We start from the raw sequence: 27488 nt of genomic DNA, 5'->3' as shown, positions 1-27488 counted from the left end.
AGCCCCTGGAAGGCTGTCTCTCTGCCTCCCTGGGAGGTAGGGGAGGCTCCTGACATTCCAACTATTGCATACTCAATTCAGGCCACTAAAAAGAGATTCTGAGAGAGCAGAACAGAGACTACAGGACCCTGAGCAAGTCACATGCGCCTTCAGAAGCTCCACTTCTGATCTGTGAATTGAGAGACTGAGCCCAGTCAAGCTTGGGTGTGGGGAGGGTTTGCTGTGAGAATCTAAGGAAGGCACATGGAGAGCTGGCACATGTCTGGTGTGAAGGAAGTACTCCCAAATGTTAGCTTTTCTTGAGTCTGTTACCATTTTCTCATTAACACAGCCAGCAGAGAAGCCAGGAGCCGAGCTGAGAAAAAAGGATTGTTTGAGCAAAGCAGGAAAGCTGCCCGGACACTGGCTGGTGACCTTGCCCAAGGCAAGAGGCTTGGAGTTCTGTGCCAGTCCTGCTGGGCTGGAGTTTCCTCAGAGGCACGATGATTTGAGAATTTGATCCCTCGGCTTGTTCCTTAAGATCCAATCTGGTTTGGGTCACCGGGGGTGGGGCCTATTTTCTTCACCCCTGGAAGGAGAGCTAAAGACCCCTGGGAAAGCAGGATCTGAAGACCCAGGAGGGATCTGGAATTCAGCAGGAGCACATGAACAGTGTGTCTCTCCTCACTGTAGTCTGTTGCTCCCCGAGGAGGGGTCCTAACCTCATCCTCCAGTGTACTGGGAATAGCCTCATCAGCTGCTGCACTCAGGCCTAGCTGGGGCACTAAGGAGGGAGCAGAACAGGCTAGGATAAGAGATGAAAGGTGACCCTGGCCCGCGCCAGCCAGTCCTACTCTCATCCCCCAGGACCAGCCCCAGTTGATCAAGTGGGAAAGGCTTCTTCCTGCCAGGAGATGAGGTCAGAGGGCACAGCTGAGCAGGGAACCAGCTGCACTAGTGAAATGGAAGCCCCAGGTGGGAAGGGATGAGCCATCCCACATTTCACTGCCACGACGCTCTCCTCCATCTCTCTCCTTTCCATTCTCCCAGCCAGCTGGTCTTCCCTCCCTACCACTCACTGAGACCAGTCCCACAGTCCCGACTAGGGCTTGGGAACAGTCCTCTCAAGCAAGCCAGATGAGGCAAAGGGAAGGTCAGACCCAGGCTGAGCAGTTTAGCCCAAACCTGGGCCCGAATAGAGTGGACAGCTTCTAAAATTCATGTGCACAGCTTTGCTTGGTGGCTTCCTCCCGACCACCCTGATGGCCTGGCCTCCTCTTTTCCAGGTGAAAGGACACCAGGTGGAGAATACCTCCCTCCCTGCAGCCCTAAGGATGCTTGAGCAAGAAATAGACTAGGGGATATGGCAGGCCTCTACTCTAGCAAAAAAAAAAAAAAGCCGGAGGGCTACTTTTCCCTGAAGATGTGCCTTGTGGGTGACAAGGAGAGGCAGCCAGGAATTCAGAGTTGCATAGAACTGAGGGAGACATACGTCCAAGCTGGGAGACAAAAGTGTGTCTTTGAGTACACACACTCTGGAGCTCTGGGAGCATAAAAGCAGGATTTTGAGCTGCTTCAAAAGTACACCCAGGGCCGGGTGGTGGTGGCACGCGCCTTTAATCTCAGCACTCACGAGGCAGAGCCAGGAGGATCTCTGTGAGTTTGAGGCCAGCCTGGTGGTCTACAGAGCGAGATCCAGGACAGGCACCAAAACTACACAAAAGAAACCCTGACTCGAAAAACCGAAAAAAAAAAAAACAAAAAACACCCGGATGCAGAAACCTTCCAAGGTCTCACAAGCGACATAAGGCCAGCCAAACAAAGGCCTCAGCAGAGCGACCTGGAGATGCTTCTGGCCTGTAGCTGCTCTCCTTATTAGATCTGACTTGGACAAGCTACTCAGCATCACTTCACTGAGCCTGCTTCCTCACCGGTAAACTAGAATGCTGAAGATCATCTTTCTAAAGAACGCGGTGCTGTTAAACAAGACAGCCTTTGTGACATGCTTAATAGGACACTTGCCGTTGCTAATTAATGGCAGCTGCTACTGTAATTATCATTGTTGTTTTCCTAACTCGAGGCCTCTTCCATGGCTGCCCAAGCTCCCCGTGATGAACCACTCTCCTCACGCAGCCAGGAGAGCAACCCGAGGCTTCTTACCTGATTCACTGGGCACATATTGGTGACCTAAGTCCTCTTGGACACTGGCGGAGAGGTCTGGCTGCGATAAGCCCTTGTTCTTGCGTAGCCTGGAAAGGCCCCACCGGTGCCGGCTTCGGCTCTCCCCTGGAGCTGTACAGACAGATCCAGACTCATGAGCTCCTGTGTAGACATTACCAGCCAGCACCCACATCCCTGTACCTCTCAAGGTTAAAAAACAAACAAACAAAAAAACAAACAAGACCACCTTGTCCCTCCTCTGCCTGTTCCCTTCTTAGCCTCTGCCTCTCCACCTTCCTCCTCTCTCTCTCTCTCTAGCCCTGCCAATGCCACCCTTCGGGCCTCTGGAGCCCCCTTCTCCTTTCAGAGCCATCTCTAGCACCCCACACCCACGTCTCACCTAATCCCCTCCTTACCTGAGGAACCCGATGTGCCGCTGGCCTCTGAGCCCAGCGACTCAGCAGAAGGTGTGGTGGCACCAGCCTGAGAAGCCAGCTGATTGTGTGGAACACCGAGGCGTCGCAGGCTCTCCCCTTCCGAAGTAGCCCTGCGCAGCCGTCCGAAGAGCGGTGTGCTGCGACCCGAGGCGCCCCCGGAGTCCTCGCTGCTTCCGCTGCGCTGCAAACGGCTGGACAGACGCTCCAGCGTGGAGCTGAGCCTCCTGCGCACCGCCAGCACCGGGGAGCCCCGCGCTGAGCTGCCACCCTCAGAGCTCTCTCCGTCTCCACTGCGGGACTCCCAGGCCGGGTGTCGTTGCCCGGGAGGGGTCCTCCGCAGCTTCTGCGACAGGGACAGCGAAAGGCGGCGCACGAGGCCAGGCTCTCCCGCTACCCTGAGGTCCTGCACGGAGCGCGAGCGCTCAGGCCGTCGCACCAGCTCTAGCGGAGTTCCCGCCGGGCTGGGACGGTAGATGCCATCGTCCTCCGCCCCACGGAAGGGACCGCGCTCCTCCGAGCGCGAGCGGCTCAGTAGCCGCAGGCCCCGGGACAGTGGCGATTCGCGGCTGCGCTTGAACTTAGCCTCGAACACAGCCTCCGATTCCAGGTTCTCGATGCTGCTGCTGAGGCTGCTGCCTGGCCTGGGGGGCACCGTGGGGACTCGGGCTTTCTCGGCTAGCACTGGGGGCGTTCTGGCCGAAGGCACGCGCTTATCGGAGGCCCCGGGAGGTGGGGAGGCCACCCTGGCAAACACAGCCGCGTGGGGCTTGGGCTCTGATGGAGGCACAGCGGGGCCCTGTGGGGACTGGGTGGGACTGGACAGCTGGAGTGACTGCATGATCTGAGCATAGGGGGTGAGAGGCTGCGCTGGCATTTGCAGAACCAACGTGGGCTGTGCTGGTTTGGCAGCTCGGACTGGCTCTAGTTTGGGCTCTGGGACCTTCTCTGGGGCAGGCTGAGGTGCGGGGGGCTGGGGAGAGTCTCTGGGTGTGGCAGCGGAAGGTTCTGGGGTCTTGGTGATACTGGGTTTGGGGACGCTGGGCCTCGCAGGGCTGGGTGGCTGCGCCTCACTAAGGGCAGACAAAGAGGGAGACTCCTGCAGCCTGCGAGCCCCAAGCCTGGCTACAGGTATTTCGAGGGGTGCCCCCGCGCGGCGGTGCCGACCCCGGGGCTCGGCCTCACCCTGAGAGAAGCTGCTACTCTTTTGCAGGCCCCGAGACTCGGGAGGGGGCTGGTGGTGGGGTGCAGCCTCGCTGGAGGCAGCCCGCGCCATCCTGGGATCCCGTGCACGGCCCCCCAGGCTCTCCAGCAGGGGGCCCCTGAGGCCGCTGACCTTGCCATCCTCGGGACCCCCCCGCAGCAGCCTCTGACGCAGGGCCTGCAGCCTCTGGGCATACTCGCCCTCGCCCAGGCCTCCCCGAGTCAGGCGGGTGGCACCCGGGCTGGGGCTCCTACGCTGCGGCAGCTCCACGGATGCTGCCTTGTGCAGGCTCCGGCCCGGCTCCCGCGACCCGACCCGGGGCAGGGCGCTCTCAGCAGAGCTGCCCCTGCGGAGCTCCGGCCGCCTGGGGCCAGGCCCATCTGGGGGCTCCTGGCCTGGAGAGGGGAGTGCCTCAGGGCTGGGGGCCTCCTGGTCCTTAGAGGGAGCCCTTCCCTGTTCTTGCCAGTCCATGGGAGTGGCAGCCCCAGCGTCCGGGGTCCCCAGAGCCTCATCTTCAGTGGGGATGTCAGTGAGGGATACCCGGGAACCTGAGAACTCGGGCTGCAGGGGGCGGGGCACCGAAGGAAGTTCTTCCAACTCTTCCTCTTCCGAGTCTGATGAGGATGAAAGTCCCCCACTCGGGGGTGGTCTTCTAGGCATGGCCACCCACACCCGCTCCGGGGGAGCCCGCAGCAGCTCTGGAATGGGGCGCAGCACCAGGTGGCACTTGTAGCTGATCTGGGAGCGCTGCAATCAAAGCACTAAGGTCAGACCAGAAAGACCCAGAGGCCTAATCGGCTCCCAGGCCCTTTTCAACTCTGGGGGCAAGAAATATAGGTACGGGAAGGCAGCTCAGGCTGGAGTGGGAGGTGGGGGAAATCACATGGAGGGGGCGCTGTGTGGGAGGAAATTAGTGTGGAAAGGACAGACACACTCACCTGCCACCTCCTCCGTGACAGGAAGAGCTTCAGGTGATCCGTGCTCACCTCCGCACCCTTTGCTTGTGTCTGCAAACCCAGAAAAGAGGGCCTGAGGGATCGCACTCTGTCAACCCCCGACCATTCTGAGAGACAAAGTCCACTGTGGGGCTTGGGGCAAGAAGTATGGGTTCCTGGGGGTCTTGTCCCTGTGACTATTGTCAGGCCAGAGACACATCTGAGAAATCATTTGACTGTAAGAGGAGAAGCTGGTGATGAGCAGTACCTGAGGGGGGCTTGCCCTGGCGTACTGGGTGGGTACCCTGGTGGTCCCCAGCTCCCTTTCTGTGTGTATGACGAGCATCCCAGACATCTGCCGTCCTGGTGGCCCAGACTACCAAGGCTGCCTGCAGCACCCCACCCAGCTCACTGGGTGCCACTTGTTTCTGGTCCGAGGAAGGAAACTCTTACTTCAAGGGTTGCTAACAGAATGGCTTGTCTTCAGCTGACCCAGCACTGTGCCCAATGACGAGTATTTTGTTTTGTAGGATGATGGGCACCGAGCTCGGGGCCTTGAACATGCTAGTCGAGCAGTCTGCCACTGAGCTATATGGCCTGACCAATGGCAAGTTTATTGAGATGACTTTTCTGGACTCACTTGCTGACTGCCTCTCTGCCAGTGCCTAGCCCCAGGATGCTGGGGCTTGAAAAGGAGAACCCTGACCATGTGACCTTCATAATAAGTGAGTGAGCCAGGCCAACCAGCCACTAGTGTGTGGAACCAACCCAGCCAGACGTGGGCACACAAAAGGGAGGGACTTAGGCCTCTATTGGTCTTGAGCGCTAGCAAAAACCCCGAAGAGCATCCACCAGGGTAAGAAGAGTTCAGACCTGTGCTTAGAGTCTAGCTACTCCAACTTGGTCATTGACTTGGGCCTCAGTTGCCTTATTAATAAAATGGGAGCAATACTACAATCTTTTACAGGTCCGTTGTGAGGATAATAGGTCCCATACATATAAAATGTATATCATAGTTATCACACACAATGCTGCTCTGTAAATGGAGCCATTAGTAACATTTTCTTCCCCTCCATCTCTGTACCATACTTGGTAGGACTAGACTCACTTTGAACCAGGGATGTTCCAGTGTCTCTTCTGCAGTAGGTCTCCTGTAAAGGAATGAGAAGTAATGATTTATCATTCATTCATTCATTCATGAATGGTTGAGAAAATGGGACCTCCTAAGAACTAGGGATTTAAGGCTAGAAGGATAGCTCAGTGGTCAGAAGCACATGCTGTTCTTCCAAGGAACCTGATCAGGCCCCTGTCTATAACTCCATCTCCAGGAGGTCTGATGCCTCTGGTCTCCACCAGATACCATTGCTCATATGCGCATAACACTCAGGTACACACACATACACACACAAAATTAAAAATAATACAAACTAGCCAGGCAGTTATGGTGCACGCCTTTAATCCCAGTACTCCAGAGGCAGAGGCAGGTGGATCTCTGTGAGTTTGAGGCCAGCCTGGTCTACAAAGTGAGTTCCAGGACAGCCAGGGCTACACAGAGAAACTATGTTTTGAAAAAAAAAATCAAAAATAAATAAAATTCAAAGTAAATCCTAAAAATGCTACAAGAAAAAAGCAAAAGAGCTGGAAGTTGCGTGTCTAAGGGCAGAGGCTTGGTAGGAGTAAGCATGTGGTTTGAGGGCGGGTCTCTGCAGCGGAAGAGGTCTACTCACAGCTGATCCCGCACCAGCACTTTGATGAGGAAGCCCCGGGCCTCCCTGCTCAGACTCAGGAATGTGGTCTCCTCAAAGGCCACGTTGTAGTTTCGGATATTCATCAGCGTTGTCCGATCGTTCTCCCCCACAAATGGGGAGATGCCCGTCAAACTGCAGGGACAGAGTAGGCAGGGTAAGAGGTAGGTATGGTAAGAGGCCGAGGCTAAGGTGAAGTGCAATGCTTGTGATGGGGGACCAGGAACAAGGGGAGGCCTAAGGATGTGGGGACATCAGAGGCTGGGCAAACCCGGACGGGAAGCCAGAGTTTTCATAGTATTGTCCTGCTCTGCCCTGAGGTCCTCAGAGGGTTAGGGAGGCCTTGGGAGCTGGTTGCCTCTGTGTGTGGAAGAGACGGGAGTGGGCTGTGGGCGGTGTAAATGGTAGGGATGGGCCAATCGGGAGACCAGTAGGAGACTGCAGAGGGGTCCTTACCAGAGGAAGGCAACGACACCCACGGGCCTGTGGGAAACCAGAAGTATGGGTGAGAGGCCAGCTCACTCCAGTCAGAAATGAGTCGATCTCTCCACCACCACTCTGAAAAGGATGGGTCCTCCCGGGGAAAGCTGCATAGCAGTACCTACTTCAGGGAGGACCTCAACCCAAAGTCAGGGGCCATGGCAGGGTTGGCTGAAGAATCCCAGAAGTCTGAGGACCGATAAGCTTATACCAGTCTTACTTGGGGGAGGCCCAGCCCTAAGGAAGCTGGAAGCTGAGGGCTACAGAGCTGAGGCCCAGAGGGCTGGGTTAGCCCTGAATGATGAACAGGAAGGTGGTGGGCAGGAAGAGAAACCTTAGGAGCAACGCTACCCAGCTACCCACTGACTATCAGAATCCCAGTTTCCCGAAGCTCTTCCCAGCCAGTGAGCAAGTCCCCAGCGTGGCCAGCATGCCAGCATTACCAGATGTCAGTGACTCCAGACACGGGGCTCTGGTTGACGATCTCGGGTGCTACAAATTCTGGAGTGCCATACTGACAATATTGGGGCTCCCCTGGAGTGAGTTCCTGGGCATTCCCGAAGTCACAGATGCGCACCTGCTCTTCACCCCCTGCACCATCCCAAACCAGCAGGTTCTCGGGCTGTAACCAAAGCACGGAGGCTGATTAAGGACGAGCACCCGACACGACAGCCCCCCACCTCCTGACTGTTCTCCACACCCCTCCTCACCTTGACATCAAGGTGCAGCACACGGCTGTGATGCAGGTAACATATTCCTTCCAGCACTTGCCGCATATAGGTCCGGGTCTGCGGAAACAGGGGGACAGAGTCCGCGGAGGTGGGGGGGGGCTTCTGTTTGAGCATCACCAGGGATGTGGCAAGAGGTCAGGCCATGCCTGGGCGGTGACCTTCAGGTGGGTCGTTGAAAGCTCATCTGTAGCCCACCACACAGAATGAGGGATGCTAAGACTCAGGGTCGCCATTTGCGACTGTACGAGTTGTACACAGTACACGTAAAGAGGCTCGTGATTTATATGATATAAACAGAACTCTGCAGTAGACAATTTGTATTAGCCATACAGTGAGGTTAAAGTCTCGGGAGTTTTTGTAGAATGTACATGTAAGGAAAACAGGGAAGCAATGGAGTTGGGGTCCGGAATATGTCTGCTGTTGTTTACAAAAGACAGAACAAGTCTTGTCTGGTGGGATGGGGATTCCTGCTGTCTGTGGGGCTGTGCTCTCCACCGCCACCCCTGGCTTCCTGGTGGGCACAAATGGCGTGCATAGGACCCCCCCCCCCCATCATTCTTAGAGTTCACACAGGTGAAAGGTGGTGTGCAAGCCGGCCCCTGCCACCCACTGCCCTCACCTCAGACTCACACACGGTGGGCTTCCTGGCCATGCGCTCTAGAAGCTCTTCTGTGCAACTGTGTCATAGGTCAAGGAGAAGCGTCAAGCACTACTAACTGGTCGGCCCGGCCTCAGAACTGAGCCCAGGGCCCTCCTTCCCCACAAAGCGTATCTGACACAGACAGGTCCAGACACTATGTCCCCCTTTCCTGGCATCAGGACATACACATGGGAGACCTGCTTGAACTTGGACTCCCAGGCAACTCCCTGACCCTTTCTGAGCGTAGGTTTCCTCCCAGAGTGAAATGAAGGTGACCATTCCTCTCCTGGCCTATGGAACATTTTATAGGGTTCACATTACAGTAAAATCTTGTCGACTAGAGATGAAACTCCTCGACTGTATTTGAGAGTAACCCAGAGGTCTGTGTAATGAAATTGTTTGTCATTTTGCTGAGGTCTGCAGACTGAGAGGCTGGTGTTCAGGTCACAGTCTCCCTGCTCCAGGAGGGTCAAGCCAACCGCCAGCGCCAGCGTTGCCGCTCAATGTGCCTTTGTTTAGCACATTGAGAGAAAGGCGTGGCTTTGTGAAAAGAGTCCTCGGTTCTCACCTGAAGCAGGGTCCTGTCAGATACCTTGGATACACTGGACCCTGTGATGAAAACATACGGTGTTTGCTAGCTGTAGGGCCGTAGAACACACTATTTGACCTCTTTATGCCTCTTTCATCAGCCAGAAAATAAGGATGAAATTCTACTGGGAAGATATCCATGAGAACTGAGTCTATGCTAAGTGTAAAATCCATGTAGTATTGCCAGGCATATACTAAATGCTATGTGAACTTAATGCTTTTTTTTTTTTTTTTTTTTTTTGAGACAAGGTCTCATTACGTAGCCTTCCCTGTTCTGGAACTCTCTTTGTAGACTAGGCTGGCCTGGAACTCAAAGAGATCCACTTGTCTCTATCTCTTGACAGCTGGAATTAAAGGCATACACCACCATGCCTGGCATGAACTTAAATTTTTCTTGTTGGTTTTGTTTAGTTTTTTTTTTTTTTTTTTTAATCTAGAAATGATTTTCAAAGATGTCCCCAGATTCATCATTCATCCCAACTGTCAACAGGTCCATTGTTTTTTAAGGGTCTGATGTAGCCTGGACTGGGCTATGTAGACAAAAATGACCATAAACTTCTGATCTACCTCCCCAGTCCTGGGGTCACAGGTGTGAGCCTCAACACTCACTCTTTATGCAGTGCAGGATATTCGAGCATGCTAGATGAGCTAGATCCCGTCCTGGTTATAACCTAGCTCAAAGGACCACTTTGCAAAGGGCAAAACATGTTCCCAATCTGCCTTTACGAAGGACAGTCTTTCGTCGTCCCCCCCCCCCCATCTTGTCCCAGGATACAGCTCAGTGACAATGACAAGTCCCCGGCGCCTCTCGAAGGCCTCGTGGAAGTAGAGCACACAGTCATGCTGGAGTCGGGCCAGCAACCGGGCTTCACGTCTGGCCGATGCCTTGGGCTTGGCCTGGCTAGGGATGAACTTGGCTGCGAACTCCAGGCCGGAGCTCCGTTCCACCACACGCCGCAGGTAGGAGAAGGCACCCCTAGATGACGGGGTGACAAGACATGGCTGTCACTACAGCACCGACCCTCCATCTTTCCTGACCCTCAGACCCAGCAGCCTCCTCCGGTCCCTGATGCCAGCTCTTCCTTGCCCCGTACCTGCCGATCTCTTGGTGGATGTCGTAGTAATCACTAAGTCTTCTTCCTCGGGGCTCCTCATCCTCTCCAGCCCCCTCGACCTCCATAGTTGTCTGAGCTGGGGAGGAGACAGATGTCCCCATGTTGGGAAGGGGGCACATAGAGACAAGGGCAGAGACAGGGAACGTGGGACAGATTCAAAAGACCAAGGGCCGAATGCTAGCACTCTGTCAGGTGCTGGGGCTAGGGGCTGTGGTGGTAGGAAATGAAGGGCAAGGTACTGCCTGCCCCGAACTTCTCCCTCAAACACTAGCCCACCTGAATGCACAGACAGTTCTGCCTTGCAGGAGACTTCGCCGGCCAGGTTCCGGGCTGTGCAGGTATAGACACCTCCATCCTCGGTTCCTGCACTGAGCACCACCAGCGAACACTCGTTCTCTTCATACACGAAGCTCACGTGATTGCTCTCAGCCAGCAGCACCTCATCCTGCAGAAGTGGGTGTCACCCGCATCCTAGGTCTGACCTTACTGCCGTCTGGGAGTTAGTTTTTCCTCTACACCAGACAGCCTCCTTCATTTGGACCTGACAGCCAGGGGCCTGCCTGTCAAGCCCCACTCTGTCTCCGTTCAGTTCCTCTGACCCCGGGACCAGAACCAGCTTCTCCCTTATCTCTTGTTAATAACCCTTAACCAGTGCCAGGAAGTGGTGGCACACACCTTTAATCCCAGCACTCAGGAAGCAGAGGCAGGCAGATCTCTGAGTTCGAGGCCAGCGTGGCCTACAGAGCAAGTTTGAGGACAGACAGGGCTTACACAGAGAAACCTTGTCTCAGAAAAACCAAAACCAAAATTTAAAAAAAAAAAAAAAAAAAAGCCCCTAACCCTCGGTTAATCCCCTGAACCCCACCTCCCCCTGCTAACCACACCTCTGCCCAGATACTTCTCTTCTAAGGCCTCCCAGGACTGTACAAATCCCAGGGCTCCCTGCCAGCTGCTTCAGCCTAATTTACCCTCTCACCTTGTACCACATGATGTCTGGCAGTGGTTTCCCCTCAACTACCACAGCAAAGCGGGCGGTCTCTCCAGGCCCCACCTCCACGTCTTCCATGATAGACTCAAACCGAGGGGCCTCTGTGACAAACAGAAGAGGACCGGACGTCATCACCACAGGGGCCTGCCTCCTCAGCCCCTGTCCTTATCAGCAACTGGATGGTGAGAATACCAGGCCCTGGCTACCCAGACCCTCCCACAATACCCCACCCCACCCCACCGCGCCTGTGGACACTGGAGTTCCTGACTTGGCTCTTCCTGCAAATCCTAACAAAGGTGCTTTCCAAGGCTCAGAAACACTGTCACTGGTACAGGTTGCTTTGTGGGACCCTTAGGATTCATCTGATGGCTTTGAAATCAGGACATTTTCACACACAAAAGAAATCTGGATTTCCCCTTTCTCTTGTCTGGCTATCCAGTCCTTCCTTCCCTGCAGTAACCAGGAGGCTGGTGCAGTGTGGCTCAGAGCTGCCCCCTGTGGGTGACTGCGCTTCTCAACACCCCACCTGGTGGCCTCTGACTGCCTCTACTTGGCCCCTGCAGGAGACTGGGGCTGTGACCGAGAATTCAGCTCCTGAATTCAGCTTCCTCTGTCAGGAAGCTCCTTTCTCATTTAAACGTCTAGGAAGCCTTCTACCTTCTGGGAGATGGCAAGCTGAACAAAATGCCCTGCCCAGGTATTCACCGGACAGTCTAGGAGTGAACTCTCGGCTTCCTCCTCCCACAAACCACATGGCCACGTTATGCCCTGCAAAGCAGCCTCTCATTCTCATGGTAGAATTAAACACACTTTGCAGTGTGCCTTGTAAAGACTGTGAATTCCAGGCCCCGTATTCTGAGTGCGTCTTCAGGACCCCGGCTTTAAGAGGAGTGAGAAAAATCAAGCCCCAAGGGAAAAAAAAAATAGAGCAGCTGGGTATAGACTGCCACCACCCCAGGGACCTCCTGGCTTTATATAGACAACAGGAGAGGCCATTCTGGGTCTGGGAAAGAGGCTATTATGTGGTAGACATAAAGAGAAGGGGGCTGCCTTTCTATCTATCCTGCCTGACTGATGGCGAAGCAGGGCCAAGCAGAATGGAGCATCTGGTATAACTATCCGGTTAAAATAGTCTCCCTCAATCACCATCCATGTCAAGCTAGAATTCAGGGCTCCCAGGCCTCTCCAAGCCCCAAATTTGACTACACCTGGGATGGGCGACAAGCTTAGCAGACACTGTGATCTGGGGACAGAGGGGTGACTGAGTAGGAAGTGCAGGGTGGGAGCTGGGCAAGAGCAAAACTCCAGAAATGGAAACCCTGTCAACACGAGGTCAGGAGGGCCCCACCTCCTCCTCACACCCCCGTGGCTGCTTGTACCCACTCCACAGCTGTCTTCCCTCTAGGAGCTTGGTTCCCGGTCTGCTGAGGGAGGAGGCATCTACCAAGGTCAAAACTCTGGAGGTTTTTAAGTGAACTTCAACGATTTTGTTTTTGTTTTTGTTTTTCGAGACAGGGTTTCTCTGGCTAACAGCTGTCCTGGACCTCGCTTTGTAGGTCAGGCTGGCCTCGAACTCATGGAGATCCACCTGCCTCTGAGTGCTGGGATCAAAGGTGTGTGCTACCACCACCTGGCCTCCCCCCCTCCCCGCCCCGCCCCCCCCACTCCTGGGAGAAAATGTCCATTTGCTCATAGATTGTGCTAACTAAAGTGTCACTTTCTTTGTTTTTGGCTGGGACTGGATCCACTCAGCAGGTAAGAACATTCAGTTCAGGTGGAGCTGAGGTTTTTCAGTGGCACTTACAGATCCTGGAGTTAATTAACAAAGCAAAACACACACACACACACACACACAAACAATGGCTACTTAATGCACACGGCAGCTCCAGAAGCTCTGACGTTAGAGGGGAAATTACAGAAAGGGACTTTGGTTCTCGGCCTCCACATGGTTAAAGGTGACAGTGACATGTCAGACTGGTAGTGCTGACGTGCAGCCGGGGGGCCGCAGAGCTGGGCGGTGGGTGACGAACTGTGCTTGAGGACGTTTGCTTTTAATCAGCTCCTCCTCCCATACCGCTTTAGCTGAGACACGGTTTCCTTACTGTCTTTAGCACACAAGCTAACAGTGCTCACGGCTTTGCAGTCTGAACTCGACCCCGGCTCCTGTACTTATCGGACTCTGGGGCCTTGGGCCGGGTTACCTGACACTTTGACCCTGCATCCTCATTTGCAGAACGGAAGGACAACAAACCCCATCTCACAAGGATAAAATGCGTTAAATGAGGTAGGTGAAGCTCTTCATACAGATCCCGGCACGTAGGAGACGTTAAACACTACATGTAACATCATGTATAACGTTGTGTATGTATAGGTGTGTACATGTGTGTGAATGTGTGTCGGTGCCTATGGATCCAACCTAAAACTTTGTGCTAAGCAAGTACTCTACGGTGAGCTACCATCCAGGCTTTTTTTTTTAGACTAGACCTCCCTCACTCGTGGCCCAGGTGACCTCAAACTCATAATCTTCCTGTCTTGGCTTCCTGAGTGTAGTTATTACAGAACATGTCACCATGCATGCTCAATAAATATTAGTATTATTACTCTTATTATTACTAATGCTGGTATTGTTACTAGGACAGGAATGAGAGGGAGGACGTGGAATTGAATCTCCAGCAAGGGCAGCGCGCCTGAGAGGGAGGAATATTAAGACGTCGTCACCCACCTGCCAGCTCCAAGGTGACCGAGCAGGCCTTGGTGCCATGGCGGTTTCGGGCAGTGCAGGTAAGGGGCCCCAGGTCTCGGCGGCTCACCCGGCAGATCCGAAGACAATACTGGTCGTCATCTGGTTGCCTCAGTTCATACACGCCTGCACGTGCCTCTAGGAGGGCGCCTCGGCAGCTAAGGAAGATAGGATGGGTGATCTTGCCAGGCGGGGTTGGGGCTGGGACTATCCCAGATAGGGGCTGGTGAGTAAGGACTCCTACCTCCTCCAGACAACCTGGGCCTCCACATGGTTAAAGGTGACCGTGACACAAGCCGGCTGGCCCTCTACTACGTACACAACGTCTGGTTTATCCAGCACTGCTGGGGCCTCCTCCACGGGTGGGCCTGGTGGGGTGGGGGGGGGAGGGAGGAGAACACAGGCTTTGTACTGGACTGGCAGTGGGGCCAGGGCACTTTCTGCACCTTCACCCCCGCCCCTAAAGTTCCAGTTTTACAGATTGCTGTGGATGATTGTTTGATAAATAAAACACTGATTGGCCAGTAGCCAGGCAGGAAGTATAGGCGGGACTAGAGAGAGGAGAGAGGAAAGGACAGGAAGACAGAGAGAGGGAGACACCAGCTGCTATCCAGGGAGCATTATGTAGAGACAACAGGTAAAGCCACGGAACACGTGGCGACATATAGATTAACAGAAATGGGCTGAGTATAAGAGTAAGAGCTAGACAATGGTAGGCCTGAGCTAATGGCCGGGCAGTTTAAATAATATAAGAGTCGATGTGTTTATTTTATAAGTGGGCTCTGGGACTGGCCGGGCTTGGCGGGAGCTGGAGAGAAACTCTCCAGCTACAAAAGATGGAGACGTTGAGGCTCAGAAAGGCGGAGCATAGCCAGGAAGCAGCTAAGGAAGGAAGGACTGATAACCCCAGTCTTTAGCTTTGTACCCCAGACCACTGCTGCCACTGCCGAGCAACACCATCCACGCCGCCGCCGCCGTAGTCACCAAGTCCAGAGCAGCCTTTAAGCCCTGTCACTGACTCCTCCTCCCCCCCCCCCCCCCCCCCACGGCATCGGGCTCACCATGCTCTATCAGCTGCACCGGCTCCGACGGCGCCGAGGGCTTGCTGCTACTCTTGCCGCTGGTGCTGAGGACCCGGAAGATGTGCCGGAGTCCCTTCTTCAACCCTGTGGCCGCCCACGAGGGCTCCCGCAGGCCTGTGACCAGTGCCGTCCACTGGTCTGAGCCCAACACCTGGTGCTGCACAGTGTATGTCAGAGAATCTGGGTCTGGAGAAGAAACAACGGAGATGTTCCTGGTCCCACTTCTCGCATACTACCCACGCACTCCCCCATCCTATGCTCGAAAACCTGGACCTTTTAGTGCCCCTGCCTGAGCCTTCTCTGTCCATGCCCCATCCCTACCCTCTGGCCTGTGTGGCCCTGACCCACCGATAGCCATGTCCAGACTCCTGGGTGGGTTCCATGTGAGCGTGACCATCCTTCCGGTCACCGCCACTACTTGTGGAGCGCCATCTGGAGGGCCCGGAACTACATCTGAAAGCCACAGGTGGGAGGTGTGGGGGTGCTTCAGAGCCTGAGGGCTCTACAGGATCAGCTACCCTTAGGCAGGAAGCTGGGGCTGAGGCTCAGCCCCAGGCACAGGGCAATGCCAGCGACTCCCTCAGCGGTGGAGAGGAAGCTGGTGTAGAGCCGCCCCTCTGCCCACCTCCAGCCTAGCCCTTGGGTGGTGCCATAGGCTAGAGAGGGTGTTTGCCTCACCTGTGACGTAGAGATGGGCATAGCAGGCAGCTTTGCCCAACTTGTTGGCGATGACACTCTTATAGACACCGGCATGCTGAGGCCCCACAGCGGGGAACACCAGGCGATGTATGTCCCTGTCTGTCGGGGAGGGACAGGGACACATGGCTGATCAGGAGAATATGTTGTGGGCTTGGCTCATGTAACCTCAAGCCTGGCCACATGTACACTACCCACTGCAGGGAGTGGGGAAAGGGGAAAGAACAGGGCAGCCGCCAAGAGACATGTGCTTCCTGCAGCCAAAGCTGGTCCTTGTGCCTCTTGAGCATGTCACTTGGCATCTTCTTCTCACACAAGGTTTGTCTTTGTCTGTGTGTCCCCAACCCCGTGACAGGCCCCTCACTCCTGTAACCCCAAGGGGTTGAGACTTCCAAGTCAAAGTTCTGACAAAGTTTGGTGAGTAGGTCCCTCCCCGGTCTCTTCTCACCCCAGCGGACCCTGCCTGTGCCTCCTCTCCCACAGAGCCTGAGGAAAGCCCACTGGAGACCAGCCAAACCCAGTGACCTCCAATGCCCTCCCTACCATCTGGCTATTTCTTCCCAGTTCTCACAGACGATCGGGTCCCTGAATAGGCCAATGATTTCCACCTCTGAGTCTTGGTTCACCGAATTCCTCCCATTCAGAATGTTCTCAACTCTTACCTAAAGCTCCCTTCTCCTTTAAGACATAGTTCAGGCACCTGTCCATGAAGCCTAGCCTGCCATGGCCTCACCCCTCCTTCCAGTACCCTGATGCCCTTCCCTGGGTCCCCAGCCCTCTTGAAGCTCATTGCTGGGTACCAGGTCCCCGTGATTTTGGAGATTTCTTCTTTTCACTTCCGTGAGTGACAGCTCCTGTCCAACTCTGCTGGTTCCACCCAGGACTCAATGCTTTGCGTGCAGTAAGCGCCAAATATGTGTCATAATATAAATTACAATAAGAGTTGCCGGCTCTGCGTTCATCCTACGCCAGGTACTTGACATGCTTTTCTCAACCCTAATCCTCTCAACAACTCTACAGAATTATCCCCATTTACCAGTGAGGTCAGAGACATTAATTGGCTTGTCCAAGGTGACAGAGCTAATTAATGAACGAGGAGGCAATGGTTCGACCTTAAGATCCATTTCCTCCCAAAGCTCTTTTCTTGCACTCTGCTCCGTCAACGATAAGGAGGCTGTCCCCGGCCGGACATGAAGGAGGGACAGTCTGTACTGTTCTCCTCCACACCAGGGATGGACCCAAACAGCCCTGTCTTCCTTTCGTGTTATCTCGCTCTGAACGGCCATCCGTTCACTTACCTCCGCCTACACTGCTTACAAGGGAAGAGAAGCCAAAGGCTGCCGGTGGCCCCAGGTACAGGCACAGCACAGACCTCAGTCAGCTCAGATCCTGAGACAGACACCTGCCAGGGCCTCCAAGGAAGTGGGGACACAGGGAAGCCTGTGACTGAGCAGTGACAGCTCTAGAGGGAGCCAGGGCCAGGGCTGCTGTGGTGGCACCAGGGATGCGATGAGAGTGGAGTTGGGAGGACGGACCGTTAGTGACTAAAACAGCCTTTATTTCTCTTTCCTTTCTCCTTTCCTCTCTCTCCCGTATTCCCTTTTCTTTGGCAGAGTTTCGTGTAGTCCAGACTAGCCTAGAAATCACTATGCAGCTGAGAATGACCTTGACCTTCTGGCTCTCCTATCTCTGCCTCCCGAATTCTGGCATTACAGGTGCATGCCGTCGTACCCAGTTTACGCAGTAGGAGAGGTCACAGCCAGGGCTTGGGGCTGGCAAGTACTTTACCAACTGAGCTGCACCCCCAGTCAGGAGCTTTTAGAGAGACGGGCTTGGGTCAGGAAGTCCTTGCTTACCTTTGAGGAAGTGTCTGTACCTCTCTAAGCCTCAGTTTCCCCATCTGTAAACAGGTATAAGAATACCTGCCTCACAGGCCTATTGTTCCTGTCAAGGCTTCAGGACTTGGGGTGCACCACATAGACAGCACACGCCAAGGGGCTATCAGATGCAGCTGCAGAAGAAATCCGTCCCGGGCAGAGGCAGGAGGAACTCACAGGAGATTCATGTTGCTTCAACAATGGAACACAAGTGTTCCTTTGGGGAAATAACCAGGCAAGAGGACTCCCACCCAAACAGCCTGCTCTTCGTATCCCCTGGCTTCCTCTTCCTCATTTACTATTTGTCAGCAACCCTGGATCTACTTCCCTTCACAGCAAGACCCTGTGCATGCCAGCCCTTCCACTGAGACTTCTCGGGCATATGGGCAGCTCGGCTTTACCAACAGTGAGCGTAGTGGCCACAAAACCTGTCATAAGATTTATCATCTGCTGACCGCTTGTTATCCACCAGGCCCGGCTTTGGGTGATACATATATATATATCACTAATTTCATTCTTATCACGGCTCCGTTGCAAACGAGGGAAGAAGGGCACTGTGGGTCCTGTAACCTGCTTGCAGTCCCCAGGCTGCTCAGCAGCAGGCTGTAAGTGCCCAGGAAGTGCTAACGGAGCCACTTGGGGGTGATTCGGCAGATGGCACTATTGTGGGCTCAAGAAAGGACAGACTGACCTCAGAGCCCCTGAAGGTTCTGTTCCTCAGCCCCTCCCATCTCTAACCAAATTATGAAGAGAAGACCCTGAGAGGTTCCTAGGGGAGGATCCAAAAAGCCAAGAGGTCGCTGGGTCCCTTCCCAGTCACATACACTGTGTCATGCGTCGGTCGTCACTGCTTTGAATTCGGTGGCCATTGTGGAACCAGCTGATGGTAGGATAGGGCAGGCCGGTCACTTGGCACTCCAGCATGGCCTCTTTAGCTAGCCCCACTTCCAGATCTTGTAGTGGCCGCAGGAAGTCGGGAATGGACAGCCTCTCCAGATCCCCATGCTCCGGCTCCTCAGGGATGGACGGCATCTTCTCCAGCTTCGAGCTGTAAGAACCACATGGCTGCCCAGATGTGCACAGCTATGCCCTCCTGGCTCGGGGTAAGGGTCCCTCAGAGGCACGACAGGCAGCACCTGGAGTCCTGTGTGGTACCTGGGGCCAGAGGCGGCTGTCCGAGGCTCCTCCACATACAGCTGGGCAGAGCAGTGGGCCTGGCCGTGAGTGTTGGTGGCATTGACTTCATAGAGTCCCTCATCCTCACTTCCCACCCGGGCGATGTGCAGTGAGTGCAGACCCCCATCCTGCCGCAGCCGCAAGTTCTCGCTCTCATTCACAGGGTGGCCTGGGGGCAGGAGGACATAGACACGAAGCTACTAGAGCAGAAGGAAGGACTGTCCTCTAAGCACACCCTATCTTAGCCCTTGACGTTGTCTCAACATATTCAGAGTGGGGGACCATACCAAAATGAGTCCAGGTAACAGAGGGAGGCGGGGTACCGCTGATCTTGCAATCCAAGCGGGCCGCACGGCCTTCTAGCACTTCGACGTCTTCTAGCAACCGGGTGAACAGAGGCGCCAGCGATGGCCGGACCGTCAGCCGGGCATTGCAGGTCAGTTCATCTGTGAGGAAGTGGGCAGCACGGAGTCAAAGAAGGCTGTGGCAGCCCAGACCCCTCATCTCACGGGTCCATTCCAGCCTGAAGAGCCTGGGCTGAGCCCTATGAAGCCTCTGAGCATGAAGTCCGAGGCAGTGGGCAAAGATTCATAGACCAGGCTTTCTTTGGAGGCAGGGGGTCAACAAGGATGGGTAGCAGCCTCCCAGTGTGGGCTAGGGACACTATAGGAACACAGGGCCTGCTGAAGCTCTTACCTGCCTCTGTCCATTCAAGATGAAACATAGCTTGATTCTGAGAAGGTTCTTGAAGAGAAGCCCCCTGCCCAGACTTGTCTGTGTCTGGTTCATGCCCATACTGTCCCACGAGTCATACACCCAGAGCAGGTGCCTCTTGGTCCCACTCTATACCCCTTGCCCCAGAGGCAGGTGCCCTCATCTCTCTTCTTCTCAGAGAACAGGACCAGGACAGAGATACCATTGATAGTAACAACAGCTGGCCTCCATGAGTCTCCACCCTTTGACAGGCACTGGGGCTTTGTTCTCTGCAGGGGTTAGCTCCCTAATCCTGCCAATCCCCCTGCCTGGTAGGTATTAGCACCACCCCTTTCACAGATGGATAGAATAAAGTTCATACAGAGGAAGTGACTTGTTCAAAGACATGTGCTTGGCAACGTGCAGGGCAAGAATAGAGCTACCCGAGTCAGGTTTGTTTGCTATATCTCAATGGACTTGCTCTACCTGGGAACAGCATCACTTTCTGTGCCAGAGAGAGCGCTAAGCCAGTGGTTCTCAACCTGTGGGTCATGACCCCCACGTCAAATGACCCTTTCACAGGGGTCCCATATCAGATATCCTGCATGTCAGACATTTATATTATGACTCATAACAGTAGCAAAATTACAGTTATGAAGTAGTAATGAAAATAATTCTTTTTTTTTTTTTTTTTTACCCCCGAGACAGGGTTTCTCTGTATAGCTTTGCGCCTTTCCTGGATCTCGCTCTGTAGACCAGGCTGGCCTTGAACTCACAAAGGTCCTCCTGGCTCTGCCTCCCAAGTGCTGGGATTAAAGGCGTGCACCACCACTGCCCGGCCAGCAATGAAAATAATTTTATGGTTGGGGGCTCACCACCACATGAGGAACTGTCTTAAAGGGTCACTGCATTAGGAAGGTGGAGAACCACTGATCTAAGTGCTCATTGTTCATGGGCCAGAGGCCCACACTCTCTCCTGCCCGCCGTGGTTAGGATTCCTCTTCCCGGGCGTCTGTTCTGCACCCCGTGTCTTAGCCCCCCCCCCAGCTCTGGGCACCAGAGCAGCCCTAGCACCTGAGTGAGTGGGTACCTTTGGCGGTGCTCAGCTTACACGTGTAGACCCCGCTGTCGTCCTCATGCACAGAGGTGAGCAGCAGCTTGCACTTGCGGCCGTCAAAATGCATCTTACATTTGAGCAGCGCGGGCTGCAGCAGGCGGCCGCGGCACAGCCAGTCCACCTCCACGTCGGCTGGACCCGCCACCAGGCACTCAAACAGCGCCATCTCCCCGGCCCCCACGTCCACGTCCTGCAGGGGGGCCAGCACGGCCAGGGACCGGCTTTCAGGGTGTGCTGAGGGGAAGGCAGCCACGGGGGGGCGGGGGGGGCACAGACAGAGCAGAGACACACGGGGCAAGGAAGACACACACACACGCACACACAGAGAGACAGACAGACACAGAGAGAGAGATGCATTTGGTTCCTCTGGAGACTGGGAAAGCCCATCCACCCCCAGGCAAGACAGCAAGGAGCCCCTAGACCTGGCTCTGGGATGGGAACCCATGTTGGCCCCTGGGAGGGAGAAGTGATGAGAGGTGTAAGGGCATTGGGGGAGGGGATCCAAAAGGACGGTGGCAGCAGCAACGGCGGTGGCGGCGGTAAAGAAAACACAGCACACTAGCTGGGTACAAACTGGACTTTTATTTGAGCTACAAAATAGTTATCTCCAAGCCTCCACCCCCACGATGACCCTGCTCCTGTGCTCAGCCTGGCCATCTCTCTCCTTCCCAGACAGAGCATGTTGGACATGGCTGTGAAGGAGGGTGCCCCACTGGACCCTAAGCTTGCCAGCAGTCAGAGCTTTGCCCCAGACCTCTGGCCTTTGGTCTCTTGTGGAATAGAAAGTGTTGTGCCATTTTAAAACCCATTTCTGAAATGGTCAGTGCCCTACCCCTTCCCGGTGAGCCTCCTGGCCACTGCACCTGCCGCTCTGGGCCCTTCCATCCCATGGATGCCATGTTCTGCCTTATTCCACCTCAGCTCAGAGGCATCCTTCCCTAACTGTCACAGACACACAGACAGACAAACGGATAGACAGACAGTGGCCTGTAGCAGCATAGCACATGCACTCGCTTGATGCTCCCCTACAGGGAGACTGGGGGAGCTTGGCACCCCTCATGGTTGTCCCTTCCGAGCACTCAGTCCTTCTGGGGGCCTCCTGGCCTGCACAGCCCCGTACCCACTTAGGGAGGATGGATCCACTGGGGCCCATGGGCTACCCCAGAGTGCTTCATGGGCTAGGGAGGGAGGAGGGGGGAGGCAGGGATAAGTCCGGGCCAGAGAGCCGGCTGGGTCTGTGGGCAGGAGGCAGTGAAACACAGCGAGGTCCGAGAGGTGCCTGAGACAGGGGCGCGGCCCGGAGGGTAGAGGGGGGCAGCGCAGATGGCCCCCTGAGCTCACTCGCCTGTGTACAGACAAAAACCTCAGTCAGCAAGCGGCAGGTTAGTGCGACACACACACGCGCACACACCCACACACACACACACACATGTGCGCACACATACACACACACACAGGCGCACACAGGCACACAGGCCTAGCTAGGGCCCCTCTGGATATGGAGCTGCCCCTAAAACTGCTACTTTCAGGTCCTCCTAGATCAGTGCTGGGATAAAAGGGCCAGTGGCTAGACTGGTCCCTGGGGCTCCTCAACAGACAGAGACCCTGAGCAACAAGGGGAGAGGTGTTCATAGCCGTTAGGAGCACCCCAAAGCCTTCGGAATGCTGGACGGAACCCCAAAGAGAAAGAAGCACCACGACACAGGTTAACACAAGAGACGCGAGGTAGAACCCAACCCCAGAGAAGGAAGAGGGCGGGGAATGGGCCTGAAGAATCTAGAGCTCGGAGAGGTTGGTAACCACAGCCAGAGGAACCGGGGAGACTGAGGTAGGCGAGTTCCTGGCCGAGGAACTAGGACTGTAGGTCTGGGCTCCAGCGGGGGCTTGGGAATGTCTTGGGGAGCCCCCAGAACTGGCCTTTGCCAGGCTTGAAGGAACTGTGCCCAGTGAGGGGCAGGGAAGGACCATGGTAGAGTAAGGGGCTGAGGAGACGTTCCTAATCCTGTGAAGTCACATGGAAGGGATGGTCAAGTGGATGGCCACCCTTTGGAAGGGTGACCCAGCAGCCTCCCAAGGTCAGTCTGGAGAGATCCTATTCTGCCAGCTGCCTGAGAGCCCCGCCTTATGTCCCCAACCCTGAGGGCCTAGCCCTCTCCGTACGTCAGGGCTCTATAACCCTGGCACCTCTGATGTCCCTCCATCATGACGATGATACCCTCAGGGTCCCTCCGAACGGGTCCAGCCACCAGCCACTCCCACTGCTACCCCAACCCCAATAGTTTCTGCACAACCATTAGATGTGTATGGAGGGCGAGCGGGGGGGACAGGAGGAGGGCACCGGGGTCAGGGAAGAATGGGCCTGGATAGAGCAGGCGGCCAAAGCTTAGAAGGACGGGAAGAGGATGGCTGGTTACAGGAGGCAGGGCTTCTAGCTACCATCAGGCATTGTCGTGATGGAGCACAGGGAAGGCAAACCGGGGAGCCAGCCGAGCATGGAATTATTTACTGTGTGATCTTGGGCAAAGTCTCTTCCTTTCTCTGGGCCTCAGTTTAGCCAACTACGGTACGAGCAGGTGGACTCGGGGTCCTTCCAGCCTGACCTATTGTTACTGAGGTGGGATGTGAGCTGTCAGGAGGGTAAGGACCAGGACAGGCAGGCATTTCATGAGTCTCTGTGCCTCTCACCTCGGACCTCCAGGCGGGCCTCACACTGCCGAGCGCCATACTCGTTGACGGCCTTGCAGGTGTAGAAGCCAGCATCACCCCGCTCGGCGGCCAGGATCCGCAACCGACAGAGCCCACCCTCCGCCTCCTCTGCGAAGCGCCGCTGGTCTGGGCGCACGGGCTGACGATTTCTCAGCCTGTCAACAAGATGAGGAAGGCTCAGTCCTACATCCTGAAGGCCTTACCGCAGTCACACAGCAGGAGGAGGGAGGCTGTAGAGCCTCCCCACTGGCTGCAGGCCTCTCCTCCTCACTGGCTTCCCAAATCTGTACGGCAGATGTGAAGGCAACCTTGGGATCCAAGGTTAGGCTTACCCCAACTCCACCTTCCTACCTCCTCCAAGTACTTTTAGACCCAACTGAATCTCTACCATCTCACCTGCATCACCTCTAAATATTTCTTAAATGACCCCATATCATATTTCCACTTATTTGTAACATAAACATAGATGCCCATTCCCTCAACTGATACTGAAGAACTTTCAGTCTTAAAATAATAATAATAATAATAATAATAATAACAACACTGGAGACCACACCACACAATCAATTCAAAATAAAAAACAGAACCCAAACCAGCGTGGGGGCGGGGACAATGGCATGCTGAGTAATGTTCTGGGCACCTGGGAGGCACCAGGCATGGCAGCTGAGAACCACATTTAACTCAGACATGGGTAGCTCAGAAACAGATTGTGACGACTGGGTCCACCACAGCCCGGGTACAGAATGGCTTGGCTTTAAAAATCACCCTGCATCAGCTGACGGCATAGAGATGAGCAGCCGTCTACATGGCGAGAGGGGTCCTGGCCTTTCATTCAAAGTGGGTGGACATGAAGTCACTCATTGTCCCATGCTTCTCCAACAGAGGAAGCCCTGGGCAGGCATGCAGAGTGGTACTGCTATATCTGAGATGGGGTCCCAAGAGAAGTTCTCTAGAGTTCTGTTCCCTTCTACCAAAGCCAGCTCTTAGGCTTAGCCTGGGAAGGGGGAGCGGGGCGCGGAGTGGGCGGTACTGGTGGGTGGTATATGTGGTTTGCTACTTACCAGGAGACCACAGGCTTGGGCTCCCCCTGCACTCGGATGCTCATAATGACATCTTGGCCTTCTCTTACGGATTGGTCCATGAGTGAGACCTGAAGGAGAATCCCAAAGCATCAGGGGTGACAGAGCATAGCACTGGCTGCTGAGAACTGGGGGACCTGGGACAGAGGTCTCTTCCACGCCAGTCAGTGGCTGTCTCTGGGTAACAAGGGTTAATGGGGGCAAGGTTCCATTAAGTGCAACACTTAGGAGTGGCCTCGGGAATCAGGGGCACACAGAGGGGTGGTGTCCACAGAAGGCTGGGTACCGGCCTCGGGGGTCTGACCTTGAAGGTTGGGGGTGCCTTGGAGTCAGAGGAATCCCGATCCTGGTTGGGACTGAGCTTCATGGTAGGGGTTCGGGGCCAGGTCTCCCCAGGCTCTGGGAACTCCTCTGGGGGGCTCAGGTACTCCTCATCAGAGGTGATAGGGCTGCTGAAAGGGGATGTGGACCCGCCTGGAGGAAAGACAGATGATTTCAGGGAGAAAAGATGAAGAGAGCTGGCTGGGGAGTGTTACAGAGATGAGGCCGCCCCTGCAGGCCCAGCCCTGACTTCACCTCCTGGGGAAGCTCGCTTGCTGTGTGACCATGCCCAGCTACCTCCTCTCCCTGAGTCTGATTCCTCCTCTGCCAAGCGCTGCCAACCCTGAGCCTGATGATAATCTACAGAGAACAGCCTAGAGCGAAAGATCTGGTCAGCTGAAGGGCCACTGCTTGGTCTGGGGGCGATCCTGAGTCCTACTGAAGCAGTTCAGTCCCGTCACTAGCAGGAAGCGGGCCTCCAAACTCCCAGTCACAAGCCCCGAAGGAGGTAATAGATATCTCTAGGACCCCGCGACAGCAGGATCAAGACACTGGTTTCTTAGGTGAGCTGGACCTGGCGCAGAAAGAGCCCATACCTCAGACAAGCCCCATCCTGACCTCTACCCAGGGCCAATGAGGTGGCAGTGACCAGGCAGCCCTTCCCCCTCTCCCTTCTCAGCTTCCCCAGGGGCACCTGTTGGCCCCATCATTACAGCATGAACCCCACATTCTCAGGGGACAGGAAAGCAGAGTCAGAGTCATCCATAGAAAAGGGTGATTCAGCCTAGGGAAAGAGGAGGGGGACCCCTGAATCTGCCCTGGGGGGGGAGGGGTGTCCCCAGGGCCCTGAAGCTCTCCCCTCCAACTGGCCAGGGGCCCAGCCTCGCTGAGCTGGCGCTTCTCCTACTGCCAAATACAGACATGAATCTGCCACAGCCCCCCTGGCCCCTCCTCCTGTTTCCCCAACCCCAAGCCCCCAGCGGTGCTGCGCCCCAACTCACCCTGAGACTTTGCACACGGACCCCCGGCCTGCACCTTCCTTAAGCCTCTGCCCTGGCACCGGGCCCTCCTGCTCCCTGCCCACTGCCCACGGGCCTTAGCTCCCCAGGGAGCAGGCGTTCAGCCTGCCCAGCCCCGCTCACTCGCTGACCCAGCGAAGGCCCCGCACTGAGCCGGCCCTGGGGGAGGGGAAGTGAGCCCAAGAAGGGGGGAAAGGAGGAGGTGGGTGGGGGTGGCCAGCGAGAGGCAGGCGCTGGCTGGGAAGGTGGTGCCTGCTGAGACCACAAGGAGCAGCAGCCCCTGGAGGGAGCGGTGGAATCGGAACTGGGGGAGGGGCGGAGCCCAGCCGGGCTGAATTTAGCCGCTGCTCATTCCAAGCACCCAGCGTCTGCCTTTCCTCTCATTACAGCTTGGGACACTGACAAGCGCTGAGTGCCTTGGTAGGGCCTGGGCTCTAGGTGTGGGGACCGCAGTCCTCAGAGGGGGATAGGGGTAGGGTGACCCTGCACTGCGGCATTTAATATTCTTGACTGATCCACCATAAGAAGTGCCAAAAGCAAATGGCGCTATGTTACTACCCCTTGCTTTGCCCAAACCAACAAGACTCAACCTGGGAATGCATGACTGGCCAGCCTTAAACCCTAGAACAGGCCACAGCCAGCTTTCTCAAACACAGAGAAGCGAAGAACTGCCGGGGCTTGGGCCCCCTCCTTCCCAGATGTGTCCCCTCCCTGTCAACCCAAGGAAACTCAGCAAGCACATGGCTGTCACCTCCCAGGTCCTGCAGTAGGCAAGGGTGGAAGAACAGGTACTTCAGGACCCAGGCCGGCATCTAATTCAACCACGGGCTCCACTGGATCCCTGCTGACAACTTGCCCTTCACCCATCAGCCAACCAGGCCCGTAACTAGGAAGGTGTGGGCTATTCACCACCAGTGGTCAGTCCTCATCGGCATCCATGTGCACCCAGGGAGTCGGGGGAGGAGCTTGGAAGGAGCAACAGAGACAGAGGTGTTGAGCCGCGGCGGCCACGAGTCCTTCTCCCTCCCTACCCCCTCACTCCACCCAGGGCCACATTCCCAAGCTATGACCTGTGTTCCCCAGCACTACTAGTGAGGAAGAGGGGTAGAGGCCAAGAGGAGGGCCCAGTTTCAGGTTGGCTGTCTCAAGGTTGGGGAGGAGAGAGAAATCTGGAGACATGACCCCCAGCTGACACTGAGATCATAGGCACAATCCTGGGAAGAGGGGGCTCCTCTCCCTCCGTGGAGCTTAGATTCCTGGCTCCGGGGTCACCTCCAAGCTGGACAGTGCTAACGCAGCTCCAAGGTTGAGGAAAGGAGGGCGGGGCAAAGATGAAGTCTGACTGGCAAAGGTCTGTGAATGCCTCGGAGACCCCTGGTGGCCACCGGGGGAATAACATCTAGGTGCTATCCAGCCAATCAGCAAGTCTAGGTCAAGTCTCTCCCGGGCAGAAGGCTAGCCAGGCTGGAGGCTCAGGCTCCAGAGGGGGCAGAATGAGGAGTGCTCTCTGCAAAAAGTGGTCTCTGCTACACCATAAGCCCAAACTGTCTCTCCAAGGAGGTTAATAGAGGATCCTAAGCTCCATTGGCCTCATGGGCAAAATGGCCTTTCTAACCAGTCCCTAACATTCCAAGCCTGATCCATCCATCTACAAACCCAGATTTCATTGTTGGAGATACACTTATACCAGCAAGGAAACAGGGGACCTTCCCCTTAAAGGACCACTATTCACACAGTGACTCCATTCACATAGCTATCCTGTCAATGACGCTTTCAGGTCAGTCCCATTCCATCAAAACTGGTTATTAGGAAGCCCTCGAAGCTCCTCCAGCCAGAGCATCCAGCCGGTCCCAACGGTCTGCGGTGCCTTCACTACAGACACAGCTTCTGCTCCCGCCCAGTGTCTAGCACATGAATGGCATCCCCCGAGGCCCTTTACCTCGAGACTGTCAGAGGGATGCTCAAGCCACCCACACCAGCACC

The 27488-nt window shown here is 55.5% G+C and overlaps 1 protein-coding gene across 10 annotated transcripts in view; it reads right to left on the bottom strand.

Annotated features, from left to right (window-relative positions):
• Speg (striated muscle enriched protein kinase) overlaps positions 1 to 27488 on the bottom strand; it is a 49906-nt gene that overhangs the window by 6398 nt on the left and 16020 nt on the right. For 8 of the 10 annotated variants that reach the window (XM_052749943.1, XM_052749945.1, XM_052749941.1 and 5 more), the window contains 25 exons: positions 24470 to 24639; positions 24148 to 24236; positions 23066 to 23241; positions 20354 to 20614; positions 18858 to 19016; positions 18550 to 18739; positions 18219 to 18442; positions 15500 to 15619; positions 15170 to 15274; positions 14801 to 15007; positions 13984 to 14107; positions 13722 to 13897; positions 10988 to 11100; positions 10288 to 10456; positions 9991 to 10087; positions 9672 to 9872; positions 8288 to 8345; positions 7648 to 7725; positions 7381 to 7559; positions 6914 to 6940; positions 6440 to 6592; positions 5821 to 5863; positions 4716 to 4784; positions 2556 to 4524; positions 2140 to 2271 (listed from right to left, as the gene is read on the bottom strand). In XM_052749943.1, coding sequence (XP_052605903.1) covers positions 2140 to 2271; positions 2556 to 4524; positions 4716 to 4784; positions 5821 to 5863; positions 6440 to 6592; positions 6914 to 6940; positions 7381 to 7559; positions 7648 to 7725; positions 8288 to 8345; positions 9672 to 9872; positions 9991 to 10087; positions 10288 to 10456; positions 10988 to 11100; positions 13722 to 13897; positions 13984 to 14107; positions 14801 to 15007; positions 15170 to 15274; positions 15500 to 15619; positions 18219 to 18442; positions 18550 to 18739; positions 18858 to 19016; positions 20354 to 20614; positions 23066 to 23241; positions 24148 to 24236; positions 24470 to 24639 — 5289 coding nt within the window. Of the gene's footprint in view, positions 1 to 2139; positions 2272 to 2555; positions 4525 to 4715; positions 4785 to 5820; positions 5864 to 6439; positions 6593 to 6913; positions 6941 to 7380; positions 7560 to 7647; positions 7726 to 8287; positions 8346 to 9671; positions 9873 to 9990; positions 10088 to 10287; positions 10457 to 10987; positions 11101 to 13721; positions 13898 to 13983; positions 14108 to 14800; positions 15008 to 15169; positions 15275 to 15499; positions 15620 to 18218; positions 18443 to 18549; positions 18740 to 18857; positions 19017 to 20353; positions 20615 to 20943; positions 21726 to 23065; positions 23242 to 24147; positions 24237 to 24469; positions 24640 to 27488 lie in introns of those variants that run through there. The other 2 variants (XM_052749948.1, XM_052749949.1) reach the window with 2 other exon arrangements.

Source organism: Peromyscus californicus, unplaced genomic scaffold (assembly GCF_007827085.1).
Source record: "Peromyscus californicus insignis strain IS unplaced genomic scaffold, ASM782708v3 Scaffold_21__1_contigs__length_65335640, whole genome shotgun sequence".
In the NCBI taxonomy this organism is placed as follows: domain Eukaryota; kingdom Metazoa; phylum Chordata; class Mammalia; order Rodentia; family Cricetidae; genus Peromyscus; species Peromyscus californicus.
Note: the sequence above shows the minus strand (reverse complement) of the source record. Positions and strands in the feature narration are given on the sequence as shown.